This window comes from Ruditapes philippinarum, unplaced genomic scaffold (assembly GCF_026571515.1).
Source record: "Ruditapes philippinarum isolate M1 unplaced genomic scaffold, ASM2657151v2 ctg5901_1_1_1_1, whole genome shotgun sequence".
NCBI lineage: Eukaryota > Metazoa > Mollusca > Bivalvia > Venerida > Veneridae > Ruditapes > Ruditapes philippinarum.
Window position 1 is genome coordinate 27,072 of NW_026865168.1, and position 15,771 is coordinate 42,842.

Below are 15,771 nucleotides of genomic sequence, written 5' to 3' on the forward strand. Positions count from 1 at the left end.
GCGATATGTACAATGAATAGCGAACTGGAGAATTTCGCAATGCAAACATATTCAAATGAAATTATCTTATCTGTCTATTTATCGCGCTCTTCGGTTTTTTTATTAATAATTTTGTAGCACACAGCGGATTATTATTCTCTACCTATAAATAAAATGATGACCTAACAATGTGAAAGTCAGAAAGTCTATTTATAGAAGTAGTTTTAGTTTAACGAAACGATCATTCGTATAGCGCTATGGTAATAAATAACGAACTGAAGAATTTTGCAGTAAATGATTCAGAAATGTAAACATATGCAATCTTTATAAATCCATAGAAGAAATCGAAGTTAGCCATTTTTACGAATTTGTCATATCATAGTATTATCATTTTGAAATTGTCTTTTCCGTAGGTTCTTTCCGGTTTTCCGGTTTTCTTTCATACGGCCCTGATTGCACTTATGACATTTTTACAGTGAATATTTAAATAGCCCTAGATCATAACTTTAAATGTCGCTTTCATTTTGACGTTGTGCAGCAGTTAACAGGTCTAGCAGTAGTATACTATAACACCTATTCGCTGTTCAAGTCTCTTTAGCTAAAATCTACCCTGATTTCCTGAATTTTTGCTGTTCTAAATTTTGTTTGAATGCAATCGATGGAAGTATGAATTGAATGTTAATGTGCCGAATATTGTGACAGTTTAACAACAGAAACTTTCGTCTGCAATTTTAACATGTAAACAGGGATAGGAATGTAAACACTGGTGGGTCGGACGAGGTTTTTTTGAAGTAATTCATTAAAATAGAAGATTGCCCTACCAATAAATCAATTAACAGACTTATTTTTCATTTTGACCATTATGTTGTATGTTCCAAAGAAAATAACACATGAACTTAAAATTTTATTAAATAACCAATATTAATGATAATATCCAAAAATACCCCATGTATAGTATAAATATACTTATACCATATAGGGGGTGTATATTTTGGATATTATAGACCTGTATATTTTGGACGTTATCGTTAATATTGATAGAATTTCAAGTTCCTATGGAAGAAACATTTAATTTTCTAATCTCTAGCATGCCTACCAAAGTTCATGACGAACAATGTCTTCCGTCCGCCCATCCATAAATATTATACAATTCTGGTAAAAACCAATTACCATTGAAAAGTTTATAAGAATATCTGGTCATCAGATGTCTACTAGTTCATCGTCACTTGCTGCATTTCTTGCGTGGACGCTCTTTGATGCTTTGCATCAATGTTTTTCTTGTATGTTGATACTGTAACAGTAAAGTAGTAGTGGTGATAGTTTTAGCTCTGTAGATTATACTAGATACTGTGGAATAAATAAATAAAACTATGAATATTATATATGCAGATTCTTTTATTTTCAGATATAGCAGTTTCTAAAGCAAGAGTTTCAAAATATTCAATCAATTTTTACTTAAATATCCATACATGCCAGATACAATGTATGTCTACTTCTTGTTCATTATAGTAATAACGTTTTTTCTCCCTCTCTTTTGTTAAGTAAGTTTTCATTCGTTTAATCAAACCATTATTGGGCTCACTACATGTACACCGTTTACTTTTTAACAGGAGAGGAATTAATCATACGTTTCTCTTTCATATAAACAGTATATAATAACACATAGACTTGTATTGTATTGTTTGATTTTATTAATCTGTCAATTGCGAACTGTTTACACGGTCAATGCACACAATATATTAATCTTCGATAAGTGATCGGAAAACTTCGTGAGATGTACTCATCTATGAAATAGCTATACTGACCGTTATGTAGCGCAATAAGGTAAAATACCGGTTTATAACTTACGTTTGTCAATGCTTTTTTCTTATTTATATTTTCCACATTATTGAAGGTATGATACATTTTTTTAAGTTGTTCTTTTTTATGTTTTGCACTTATTTTGGCAAAGACATTACCCATTTTAAATAGCATGGGTTAAAAATTAAAATTAAAATCAATTAATGTCATTTCAATGCCGTAAAATTCAATACAAACAAACAAATATGTGGTTCTAAGTTGTTCCATGTCCGTTTAGACTATTTTGCAAGCCATATTCATCAAAATAAAGAAAGAATTGGTATAAAAACAATTGCAAAAGTATGGATCGAACCATGGACCTCTAATATACGAGGTAATCACTCAACCGACTGTGCTATTGCGGGTATAACCAGAACATAAATATTCAGATAGTGTGACTTTTCAAAACATTAGTCATATACTCCAAATTAATTCTCGTAATCTATACGGACAGAACCGAAGTGGTATCGAATATTAGATGAGTGCTATAATGTATTCATAATTGACAGGTCAATAAAATCAACTATTATATTGTTTGATTTTATTAACCTGTCAATTCCATACTGATTATACGGTCAATGCACAGAATATATTAATATCCGATAAATGTTCGGTTAATTCCGTGAGATGTACGCAGTAAGATGTTATTAAATTCTTCGTGTTTCTATGAAGTAGTTACACAGACCGTTATAGCGAAATAGGGTAAGCTGCGGGTATATATTAATATCTAAATGCCCCATGTGTTATAAGATCGAGACAGACCCAGCAAACAAAAGACGTTGTACCAACGTTGTACTGACGTTAGACCCTGACGTTGGGTAAACGTTGGCAGAAGGTTGGATTTGAAAGTTTTTTAGACGTCAGAAACCGACGTCTATACAACGTCATAAAATGACCTTTATCCAACCTTTTCTGACCATAATCCAACCGTTTCTGACCATTATCTGACCATAATCCAACCTTTTCTGACCATTATTTGGACATAATCAAACCTTTTTCTGACCATAATCCAACCTTTTCTGACCATTATCTGACCATATGCCAACCTTATCTGACCAAATTTTCTAACCATGATTTAACCTCATTCAAAACTTTTGGAATATGATTTTTTTTTCATTTTAAAGCTCTTTAATAGGGTTAAAAATAAGCATTCTTATGATTTTAGCAATTTATTTTATACTCGGAATCACAAGTACAAAACAAGAAATGTGGTACTATATAACAAATGCAAGATTTACATAATATTTTTTGAAATTATTTAACTTGACGGTATGTACTTTAATAACGCTTCATGTATTAATTAAGCATGTTAAACAAAATCCTTCTTGAATATTAACACTGACATTTTATATAGCAAACATCCATGCATGTGTTTTTTCTTATATCACCACTGAACTGATCACTCTGATTTTGGGATTTTTCAATCATCAATCCAACTCACTAAATGTATATTTGTCTTTGTATTTTATAACTGAATCTAGATCTGAATGTTAAATGGAACACTATTCTGAATATTTTGTTATAATAAATAGCAATGTTCATGTATCTTCATTAGTATTCTAGCTTCTTTCGTCCTCCTCCACTATGTCGATCTGGGGCATACTTTAAGCGTATCATTACCGTCTCCAACCTGTGATCTCATCACACTTTCTGAAATAAAAAAAAAATAATCAGTTACAAGTGCAAGAAATAAATCACTTTTACATATTATAATTAAACGAAATTCTAACAAAACTCTCCAACTACTTAAAAAGATACATGCACTTATTATTTTTAATTTAGTTTAAACCATGTAGTTTCGTGTACCTTACTACCTACTGTATATATCTATTAATTTTGATAAAAATGGCTTCGTGAAGAATTTCATTATAAAATCAAGGGTAATATAAGATCACTGTATTTTCTATAATATTTTGAAATATACCTGTCACAAAATCTTGGTAGGTTTTCATTTTTCTTTTCCTCTAAATATTTTCATCTTCCTCATGAACTTTTGACACATGTTGAATTATCATAATTTTCACAATCTGAAAGACGAAATATAATCGTTTTAGAATTTAACCATGTGGTGAAAGGATGTTTGTCTAATACAATAGGCAAAATCAAATTACTATTAATCTTAGTTAACTCATAAGCGCATGAAAAACTGATATAACAAATAACAAATTAATTCTACTCCCGCAAAAATTGATATTGTTATTTTTTATATTCAAAGTACTTTGTACAAATTTAATGCTCATACAACATCAAAGAAATTCACATGTTACTGTCATTTTTATAGATATCATCTCTGCCCAGCATGATCTGGTCTGCTAAGAGTACGTATATAGGACAGACTGGCTTAGTGTTAAAACGTTTTATGATACGAGCATACAACTTGTTGATAAGCAGGCTAATTAACAAACTATTACTTTTATTGATTTATAACTATGATAATGTGTTTTCTGATTGATAATATGTTGTTTGATTACATTAATAAAAAGATAGCTAGTCAAATACAATGTGCTTTCAGATATATCTTACAAAAGTCGTATCATTTACATGTATCAAATGCCATGAATCATTATCATAATATAAGAAACACATGGTATGCTTACAGTATGGGTAAAGTACTACAATTAACAACGAGTAGTTTAACAACTACACAGATATCAAAATCAAACTGCATCTGATACATGTGTAAATGACTGGCCCCTCATATAAGTGAAATTCATGTTGATGTGGAAACAAAAATATTTATCTCGCGAAATCACGTGACATTAAGTTTTACCAGTCAAACATTTCAATGATCAAATAACCATCGAATCCATGCAAACATGCGGTAAATTAGCATTGAAAAACAATATATAATGTTTGCCTACCTTTTTCTTTTGTTTGGAATATACAACTTTGTCTGTCAACCCGTCGTTTTTTTGTCCGCCAATACAATTGAATTTCAAATCCGATAAGTCGCAAATTCGAATTTACTAAATTATTTACCACTATAAAATGAAGCCCTCAAAAATGATAACAACTTCATTGTAAATTATATAAACACTTCTTAGACTAATTCGAGGAGATAAGATATTATTTAAACGAAAATAGAGCAAATATATTTCATACTGATCTGCGACTATCCGTTTACAGAGCGCCACCTATCGAATATCGTACGTTAGCCACCCACGTGATACTGTTGTTTTGATGGAGAAAATAAATATATAATGTTCCCTTTCTAAACTTAAACTTAAAATTCTCGCTGTTTATGCTTTCATTTATATATATATATATATATATATATTGGTTTCATAAATTAAATTTACCTATTGTCAGATTACCGACCAAAACCCGACGTCGAGTCGACGTCAAAATGCAACGTCTGTTAGACGTCGGGGATTCAACGTCGATTTGACGTTGTATGAAGGTCACCGACGTCGCGACCAAAATTCAACGTTGATCCAACGTTGGGTCAACGTCGGGTGTTTGCTGGGGAGTATGTCCATTTCTTTTCTTATTCATAACTATTTTCAACATTTTCAAAGTTATGGTTGTTCTTTCTGTTTTAATATGCTTTGCATTTTTCGGTAAATACTATACTTGTTTAAGAGTTTATATTCAAAATTCATCTGAATTAAATTCAATAAATGTCATTTCAGTGCCGTAAAATACGAGGGTTGTCCAAAAAATTTGTGCACTGCAGTTATTGTCGTGAGAGTTATTAATAAAAACAAATGAATTATATATCACTTGAAAGAGAAATTTGTCTCAAATAAGAAAACAAAAGAAAAAGCCGAGTAACCGGCGTGTCGTGTAAAAGAATGGTCATTGAGTTACCTTTGTAACGTAATACCGGCGCAAGACAAAAAAATGGGTTAGTTCATCACTGTAATTGTATTGTTTGTTGCTTGTAAATATAAAGTGGTATTTGCTTTTTATGTTATAATTTGTTTTACTGTCAATAGAGGAATGATTAATGAAAAGTATTGTGTAGTTTTTATTGTTTTTTATGCAACGTACATTTAGCATATTCCACCAGTGCAGGAATATATTGGACAACCCTCGTCACATGCGCCGGCATTACGGACGGACGTCTGCCTGACTGGTTGTCATCGTCTACCGACTCTCTTTCTCTTCCACAGAGCGTTTGAGCCATTTAAAAATCAGCCTTGGTGACACTGAACTTGTCCCGCTTGCCCTTTTAAGTTCTTTGTAGGTATCTGTTGGTGATTTACCAATATTTGCACCAAATTTAATGATCGTCCGTATTTCCAGACGTTTAGCGACTGACATTTTCACGTAATTACAGTATTGATGACCGCACACAAATGTTTGTTTACGACTGTTTCAATAGGGCAAATGACGCCATATTTTCTAGTGACGTTAGGAATACGTACACACACTTTTCCCTGAATTTTAACGTTAATATGTAGTGTTAAAAAATACTGTGATGCATCAAAGTAATGAACTAACCCAATTTTTTGTCGTGCGCCGGTATTACGTTACCAAGGTAACTGTATGACGATTCGTTTTCAGAACATGCTGGTAACATGTTTTTTTCTTTTGTTTTCTTATTTAAGATATATCTCCCCTTCAGGTGATATATAATTAATGTTTTTCTATCAATAACTCACACGACAATAACTGCAGTGCACGAATTTTTTGGACAACCCTCGTACAATACAAAATGGGACAATTCAATGTTTCTACTTTGTTTCATATCCGTGTAGACAAACGCTTGACAATTTTCATTTAAATATACTTAAATATAAAGAAAGAATAAGCCTACAAAGAATTTAAAAAGAATGGATCGAACTTCGGACCTCTCATACATTAGGTAATCACTTAACCAACTGTGCTATTGCGGATGTTACGAGAATCCACATTAAGCTAGTGGAAGTTTTCAAAATGTTACTTATATACTCCATATTAATTATCGTAACATAAACGGACAAACCCGAAGTTGGATCGAATATTTAAATGAGTGCTATAATGTATTCATAATTGACAGGTCAATAATGTCAGACTATAACAGTAGAATTATCTTCCCGAGTAGGTAAATATCGTTAGCTGTGTCGTTAACGTTATTTTTTTTAGTTTTTTACTGTGAAAAAGTACTATTACCTACACAACAGTACAAATTTTTAGTTACATGGTACACATGAACGAACAGTAAAAATAATTCCCATTTGGGAAACAAACACACACAAAAAACTCTTTTTCTGGATTTTAAAAGTTCACACATGTTTCCTCATGCTGATTTTCTGCACTTATATTTTGGTATATAATGTTTTTTCCAACTGCACCAAAATAAAAAGATAAATAAATGGATGGATGGATGGATGGATGGATGGATGGATGGATGGACGGACGGACGAAAAACGAACGAAAAATAAACAAATAAAAAAAATAAATAAAAATTAAACAAAACAAAAACAAAAATACATGTAAACTATAAGTAAATAAAACAATAAGTAAATAAAACAATATAATGAAAAATAAAAATACGTAAACAAGAATAATAAATAAATAAATAAATAAATAAATAAATAAATAAATAAATAAATAAATAAATAAATAAATAAAATAAATTAAATAAAAAACTAAACCAAAAAAGTCAACAACAAAAAGAAAACAATAAAAATTAGACAAAACAAAAAATAAATGTAACATGTAAACGCCTCTAAACAAAATTTTATGAATTTGACACGAGGAAAATTTTATTAGCGAAATGAGGAAAATTTGTAGAGCTACAAAAAAATAAGTAGATGAATAAACAAAAAGATAAATTTTATAAATAAATAAATAAATGAACAAATAAAATAAATTAAAATAAAATAAATAAAAAATGAAGATAAAATATTAACAAAACAGCAACAATAAAAATTATACAAAAATCAAAAATATATAGATTAATGAATAAATGAAAATAGATAAACAAAAATTAAATATAATTCATAAACAACAAGAAAACCAACAAATAAAGCATGCCGTTTATGTCAATAATTAACGTGATCTCTTTTTGACCTCATTTATTTGGAGACTGCGCGAGACTGGTTTAAGTGTATCTACTTGAAACACGAAACCAGTCGCTGTATCTTAATTTAATTTGTTTACAGACAAGGTATGAAGAACTGGCACGTAGCATGCGGCTAAAAGTTTTTAGGTGATATAGATCACATGTGGTACTTACAATATCTACACTTTTCTTAGATTTTCAGGTTGCAAACGGTTGTTTGTCATATATTCATCTACCACATGCTGTATAATATAATGTATAACACCATAAAGGTGGACTAGCTAATCCTTGCCAAACTCATAATTGAAATATTGCAAAGAAAACATTTAAAAAGTTACCAACTTATTCATATTTAGAATAAAGGTACATGTATTTCATTTTGTCCGGGACGTATGGTTGCTGATTTGTGTCATTCGTGTTTTCGCCCCGCGACCCCGCCAAGCGAAAACTCGAGAATTAACAAGTAAAATGCCATGTATATAAAACTATTAAAAGGTCACGATTATTCAATGGAAAGCGACGTTACGACTTTCAAAAAAAATCTATCGGAAGTAGTATTTTCTCGCGCATGCGCAATCTGCGTAGGGCTAAAAGAGCATCGCTCTACAAAGTGGCTCCCGAAATATCCGCTCGTGTATAAGTTTATCTAAATGTTAAGTGACTATCACTGTATAATTTGTTATCGTTGTCCTGCGCAAAATAGTTTTTACTCTCTCAATCTGTAGGAACATGTAAAAACGTTTGAAAGGAATAAAAAAATATGTATTCTATATTGTTTCAATGCGTTGCGTTTATTCTGGCAGCGGCGGTAACCGGACAGCATGTCGGGATGGAAAACACGGACAACACCGGCAACTCGGACACGCCGGTGTATAACGGGGAGGAAATTATACTGCCCATGTGTCGGAACTTTCTTCCATATAACTGGACGAAACTCCCGAACCAGTTCGGACATGACACACAAGTTGAAGTGTACAGGTTAGAAATATTAATAAAATCTTATTAATTTTTCAAAACAAGACAAACTTTCGTAAACATAGTTTTGTTTAGATCATTTGTTAGTATTTTAATTAGAAATCAGAAGATGTTAATTCTTTGAGCACACAGGCAGCTCTTATTAGCCAAGGTTAAGTATGGAAAACGGAAAAAGAAACTTGACTTTTTCACTAGTTTTGACAGTCGTTTCACCTATACAACAAACATTGTCACTAACGAACCAGAACATTACATAAATGAATGGTTTTTTTTGTCTGGTAAAGAATAATATTTTTATATGACAATAATGAGATTTGTTGTTTTAAGTTATTAGTATATATATATAGTGATTTAGTATTTTGCAAGGAGGTCAAAATACTACTTTATTAACTAACATTTTGCTACTTTAATAGCAATTCTTTTAAATTTATCGCTACTTTATTCGGGTTACAAGCACTATACGTGCTCTGGAACCATTATCAAAATGTTATAAATTCATGTTTGCATTTTCTGCACGCCTCCAGAGGTGCCAAAATATTTATAGGAAATAAATATTGCGAAAAATGTACTAAAATTTTAAGAAAGGTAACACATTCAAGATCCAAGTTATGTTATGTAAGATTTAAGACTGATTTTGCAGTATTTTATCATCTTATTTCTACTGCGTACTGACGCGGTAAGGATTGTTCATGCATAGATTGACAACTTTTTGGTAATTTTCTGGGATTGCAGGTGTCGATTGCAATATGTAAATTTCTATTTTTGTTCACCTCACACTATTTTACTTTCAAATACATTTCTAAAATTTTCATGAAAATAAACATGAATCTGGAGGCGTGCTGCTGTGACAAGTAAAATGTAAAAAAAATTGTTTCTGATCAGACTGCGCGGATGCGCAGGCTGGTCTTGATCCATGCTGGTCGCAAACTTTTAATGTTGGGTTTGACGTGACGCGGCTCATATATGGTCCAGACTACTCATTTATTATGTACACTCACTATTATTTTAGGCATATAGAGCATCAATGGGCGTACATGGATTATGGTTGCTCTAACAATTTCCGGCAGTTTGTCTGTTCGCTCTACTTACCAAAGTATGATCCTGTCACACAGACTGTAGCCGGGCCTTGTAAAGAAATGTGTAGCAAAGCCAGGAACAGGTGCAAGAAAACAATGAGGGAAACTAGGTCAAGATGGCCACGAATCTTCCGGTAAATATATGTCTTTTAATTAAATTGATTTCAAGTTTAAATCTAGATCTGCATGTGTAGAAAATAAATGTATTTAGGGAACATATAAAAATCAAAGCACAGAAGGCGCTGAATTTGTTTGGGTCTCAGAATGTAAGAAAGTGCCACCAATGCTTTCCAGCGTTTTAATTGTAGTAAATTGGCTATAAGACTAAATGCAACACTGATATTTAATCCAATGTTTATTTGACTTAAACAATTTGAGAAAAAAAATGAGTTGCCTTTACTGGGATTTGAACTCCAGACCTCGCGCTTCCTAAGCGAGCACGAAAACCCTTCAGCCACAGTGAATTTTTATGTGAAGGCCTGAAGAAAAATAAGGGCTTGTAACGACTTTAACTGTTGTTTAACACAGATGTAAATAATCCTGGAGCTTACTTTAAGCATATATATTAATAAAGAATCAAAGGTCTGCAAGTTTTGTGGTATTTTCTGATCTTTGCAATCTTAATCGTACTGTATATCTGTATGTATTTTCCTGTATAAGTTTATTTTTATGTATTATAATTCATTTTGCAAGGCATCAGAGTTTGATAAATACGGAATTCTGCATAACTAGAGTTGCATCAAAAAAAACATTTATGTTCATTTTTTTACGACAGCCACACTTTATCCTTGCATATCATGGCTACTTTCTTAACAAAGACACTTAAAAAAAAATTAAAAAAAAAGTTTCTTCGACTGGGATTTGAACTCCAGACCTCTCACTCACCAAGCGAGCGCGTTACCCCTGCACCACGGAGAAGTTATACTAACAAGGACTGAATAAAATCAAGTCATTCTAAATTTAGAACTTCCATTGCATTTCGGGTTTGTTTCCTTATTAATTTCGAGGTATTTTGTTCAAGATAAACATGTTGTTTAAAATTGATGTAAATAATTTAGCGAAAATCTTCTCGCACAAACAGTCCGACATGTAGAATCTATATATTCCACTACTCGGTTTGTGTAGTATTCGGTAATCGACATCGCTAAAAATAGTATTTTCATTGATAAAATCATATTCATCCGCGTAATTTGTGATTGTGAATTTATTGACAATTGTATGAGCCAACGCTATTTCTAAACTTTGAATTCGTTGTAATTTGTTGGATACTTGTAACAAAATAAAAATATTTCTTTCTTTTAAATCGCTAGTTTTAAGCTGTTTTGAGAACTACTTGTTGTTAGGTTTGTCTTAAACTTCTGTGTCAGAGATTGAATGTCCGCTTTGTATTTACTTATTTTCGATCAGAAAATTCAATAAAACAATATTAGAAATCTTCGACCATTCGGAAATTATTTTGCTTGAAAATTAATGCGCCTGTCTTTGAGTCATCTTTACGCAGTGATCTCCCCTGAATTTTTCGGCGTTAGTTTACATATAAAGGGAAGTAACCGCTTCAAAAAAGTGGACTACTTTCGGCATTTGCAATTAACAGTATTAGACTCTGAAATTTCGCTACCACTATTTGATTGGTCTGACGACCCAAACAAATAAAAACAATAGTGCGTATTGTTATATTTACATATTGTTATACCACAGGAACTTGAAATTCTATCAATATTAATGATAATATCCAAAATACACCCCCTATACAGTATAAATAAACATATACTGTATAGGGGGTGTATTTTGGATATTATCATTAAATTAATATTGATAGAATTTCAAGTTCCTGTGGTTATTCTTACATATTGTTAAACTTACATTTTGTTATACATGTACTTACATATTGCTATACTTTCATTTTGTAATATTTACATATTGCCATATTACATATTTGCATAATCATTCTTATATTTCCAGATGTAACCAGCTTCCGAGTAAAAGAAATGACGACGTTTGCTTACGACCAGTTCGAGAATCGCGCGTGGAGCTTCAACACACCTACTGCGTAGACAACGTCATTCCTATGTGTATTAGTCTTAACAGTCTTGGCTCGCTGCCAAACTTTTTTCTGCAACGAAGTCTCGGAGAAATCACGACGGAAATGAGATTTTACGAGGATCTGGTTTCGACCAATTGCAACGCAAACCTTCAGTTCTTCCTGTGTGGCACGTACCTGCCCCTCTGTGTGCCGAACATTACTCCATTCGCAATACCTTGTCGAGAACTTTGTGATGAGATCAAACGGGACTGCTCCACACATTTTGATTTCATCTACCAGGGTCTGCCCTGGCCAAATAAGCTGCAGTGTCACCGATACACGCCCTCTAACGATACATCACGATATTGCGCTATGCCGGGCGATTTCTAACTCTATTGATACATCACGATATTGTGGTATGCCGGGCGATTTCTAAAAATGAATCCAAAGTAAAACAACGGAAATATATTACGTAATTCTGTAAATATGAATCTCTGATTATACAGGGACCTCTTTCTACAACCAGAACGTTAGCATTGTCAATTGTAAAAGTCAATGATGTCGAAAGACAAAGTACAATAGATTATTAATCTGAATGCATCCCTTACCAAAGTAAACTCATAATTTGCATATGATAAAATCAGATGAAAAGGCGAACTTTTAAAGTTTTTTAGGCGTATGTTTAAAGCTCCTTTTGGAAGCTTATTTGGATTAAGCGTTTTTGTAAAAAAAGATTGAAGCAGCAAGTATCCAGATTAATGCTAATTTTTTTTTAATATTGTGAAGTGAACAAAGAAAGTAATTTACACTTTGCAAACAGCACTTACAATCAACGATAATTACCAAAAAAGAGGTCAAAATACATAAATAAATACCTCTTACTGCGTTAGTAACGCAATAGATTTATAGTGATTCATACTGCAAATGAACTTAACATATAATTAATCAAATATTGAATCTTTTAACTTTTCTAAAGATCATAATACACTTTTCTAAAGATCGAATTTCTTGAAATATTTGGGCTCATCTGGAGGCGTGCAGCTTTAATTCATTAAGTACACACAAACTTGATACCCCACCTTATAAATAAAACGTATCGTATTTCTTTTACTGCACCTCTGAATACAATTATAGTCAAAATAAAAGGGGGAAAATCACATTTACAAATTAATAATAACAGTTGTACCACAAATCACGAAATGGACTCTATTTCGAGAAATGAGATTTAAATGTTTTGTGCCATAAAGATATACTTTCCAATTTATTTTTGGACGGACTTATAATCGTATTTTATTACTCATGTACCACAATAAAGTATCTATAGATAATATAAGTTAATTTCTTGTCTTTATTTCCTGTACTGTAAATCGTAATTTAGATCAGTTTGAACGCCCAAATTGTAAATGTTGCAGGCTCGGTCAAGTCCGCTGTCTGGGTTCGAGGTAAGAAATTATTCTTTTGTGAGCTCTTCCATGAATATCAGGATTTTCGTTGGTCAGTGTATATTTTAAAGGAACTCCACTGAGGTTTGTAAGCCTGAAAACATAAAAATTTAATTTTTCCCATAGATTAGCATGAGCACTTAAAACAAAAATATAAATAAATTATAATTAAGAAATACATTGAAAATCATATGTTTGTGCTATTCTCAGTTCGATTTGACTGAAAAGCGTTTAAACGCTTTTCAATTTTGGGTAATTTTTCCCTATTTTAATAATTATTCTGGAAAAACAGAGCGAGCTAATGATCTGAAATTTTGAACATAGGTTATTAGTATAGGTCTACATCAGATGGAGTAATAATCTCAAAAAATTATTTCCACTCCGTCATGTCAAAAACCGTCAGTAAAGTCCTTTAAACAGGTATCTGACCAATGAAATACCTGAGATCTGAGTTTCTGATAACCTCGGACCCTAGACTCACCACTACCGGTGTTATATGAGGGAATGTTTTTACGTATTATTAGTTATTAAGATTTTTGACAGGTTATATGGTACTATATAACCGGTTGTTAGGAAATATACATATTGTAAACAACCGTTTATATACGGTCATATAACATGTCAGAAATATTCATAACGAATTTATAATACAGCAAGCATCTATTTTTAGAGAAAATAGTGAGATTTTTTCATAAATTGACAGCAGCCGTGTTTATAAAACTATATAAACGTTACGATTATCCAAGGAAAAGCCACGTTACAGGCGTGCAGTATTATAAAGTTCAAGATAAAGATCGAAGTTCCGGATAACCTCGGACCCTAGACCTAAGGTAAGACACCAATCCTTATCCGAAGACTGACGGGAAAAGGGCCGAGTAGTTGCGATTGGGTAAGACACCTCGCAAGTATCTCTCTCTAGTCCTGCTTTCTAGTCATATTTTGATGACAGATAAACAATTCTTTATTTTAAAATTTTAAAGGCCCATTATGCACTAACAAAGTTCTATGCTCCTGCGTTTATGAATAAATTATGCAAATGAGCCGCCATGTTGGAGTTTCGGTAAGCGTGTTGGAAATTGCTACCTGTTCATTTTGAAAGCTCGTCCTAACTAACAGTTTCATTGAATGTAGGAAAACTTGGTTTTGTTTGATTGCATATTGAATGATAGGTATTACAAAATAAATATAATGAAAATCGATCAATAAATAATTGTATACGAGCGTTATAAAGTCAATTTAACTCATCAGAATAATAAAGTTCTGTTGCAAGGTATCGGTAAAAGACTGATTTTTTCCCCGTTTTTGAAATTTATTTGAACACGGAGACAATTTTTCTCAAACAGGTTTATGAATATACTTTATGTTGTAACAGAGTTTACCGTGTGTCCATTCCTTATTTAAATTGTCTGAGAAGTTAAATCTGTTTAATTGTTTACATGTAAATGTGTACCGTCATTTTGACCGACTGGAATAAAAACTACCATGACGATGATAATACCGGATATGTAATGGAAATTATGACGTGTAGTGCAAAGTTTTGGACATTGCAATTAAAATTAACACTTATGTTGACTCAAACTGTTCCTTGTCAGCAAAATTGAAACCGAAAGTAGTGGTTGTTCTAGAATTTAATCGAATAAAATGGGTGGGATTTAACCACCGCGCATGCCCTGTGCGAACGTATTGTTTACATCCGGTCGTAGCATAGGGTAAGAGTGCAAACTTTGTTAGTGTTATGTCTCAGAAATGTTTAAATGTTGCTTCCCTAAAACTTTTTTTTTAAACATTGACATTTAAATTCAATATGTTTGCTTCATTTGCTCTGTTGGCAATTGGTATGATTATAGTAAATTAATATTTTGTATGGATGTCAATTATTACACATTCAGCGCTACTGTCTTTAAATAGTTCTTAAACATGTAATATGCCATTAATCCATTGTTAAAACATTATCAAACTTATGTTTGACCTTCCAAATGAATTTTTTTTTAAATGTGGATTGAACTTTACTGAGGTTTAAAAGCATAAAACACGAAATTTAGATTTCATACATAGATATCTGTGTGCTTCAAATAGAAAGATGCGCGAACAGATAATTTAGAAATATACTCAGAAATAAATGGAAAATTATATTTTTGTACTATTCTTAGCCCAATTTGAGTGAAAAGTGTTGAAACGCTTTTCAATTTTGGATCATTTTTTACAAAAACAGTAACTATTCCGGAAAAACGGACTGAGCGAATAGTCTGAAATTTTCCACACAAGTTATAGGCATAGATCTACGTTAAATTGAAAATTTGTGCTGAAAAATTATACCCAGTCCTGTCATGTCAAAAGACCTCAGTGGAGTCCCTTTAATGTGCCGTTGTAGGAAAAAGTGACGTTATATTGACATTTTAGTATAAATGAACTTATATTAAGCCTCGCACACGTACTCATTACATT

The 15,771-nt window shown here is 32.0% G+C and overlaps 1 protein-coding gene and 1 long non-coding RNA gene across 2 annotated transcripts; one reads left to right on the forward strand and one right to left on the reverse strand.

The window, feature by feature from the left end:
• Positions 1-2,578: 2,578 nt before the first annotated feature.
• LOC132728108 (uncharacterized) lies at positions 2,579-5,284 on the reverse strand. The gene is made up of 3 exons (XR_009625435.1): positions 4,680-5,284; positions 3,743-3,845; positions 2,579-3,468 (listed from the first exon to the last, which is right to left on the reverse strand). It is a non-coding gene; the product is annotated as an uncharacterized LOC132728108 (long non-coding RNA).
• A 3,155-nt stretch (positions 5,285-8,439) lies between these two features.
• On the forward strand, positions 8,440-13,211 carry LOC132728096 (uncharacterized). Its single transcript, XM_060713707.1, has 3 exons — positions 8,440-8,788; positions 9,795-9,995; positions 11,824-13,211. Exons 1-3 carry the CDS (start codon positions 8,571-8,573, stop codon positions 12,272-12,274), a joined length of 870 nt encoding a protein of 289 aa, XP_060569690.1. The 5' UTR covers positions 8,440-8,570; the 3' UTR covers positions 12,275-13,211.
• The last annotated feature ends 2,560 nt before the right edge of the window (positions 13,212-15,771 follow it).

What these genes read in the sequence shown, in the direction of transcription:
- LOC132728096 (XM_060713707.1), top strand. Translation starts at nt 8,571, where the DNA reads ATGTATTCTATATTGTTTCAATGCGTTGCGTTTATTCTGGCAGCGGCG. An exon ending in ACACAAGTTGAAGTGTACAG is followed by an intron (nt 8,789 to 9,794) that starts GTTAGAAATATT and finishes CTATTATTTTAG; the next exon opens with GCATATAGAGCATCAATGGG. An exon ending in AGATGGCCACGAATCTTCCG is followed by an intron (nt 9,996 to 11,823) that starts GTAAATATATGT and finishes TTATATTTCCAG; the next exon opens with ATGTAACCAGCTTCCGAGTA.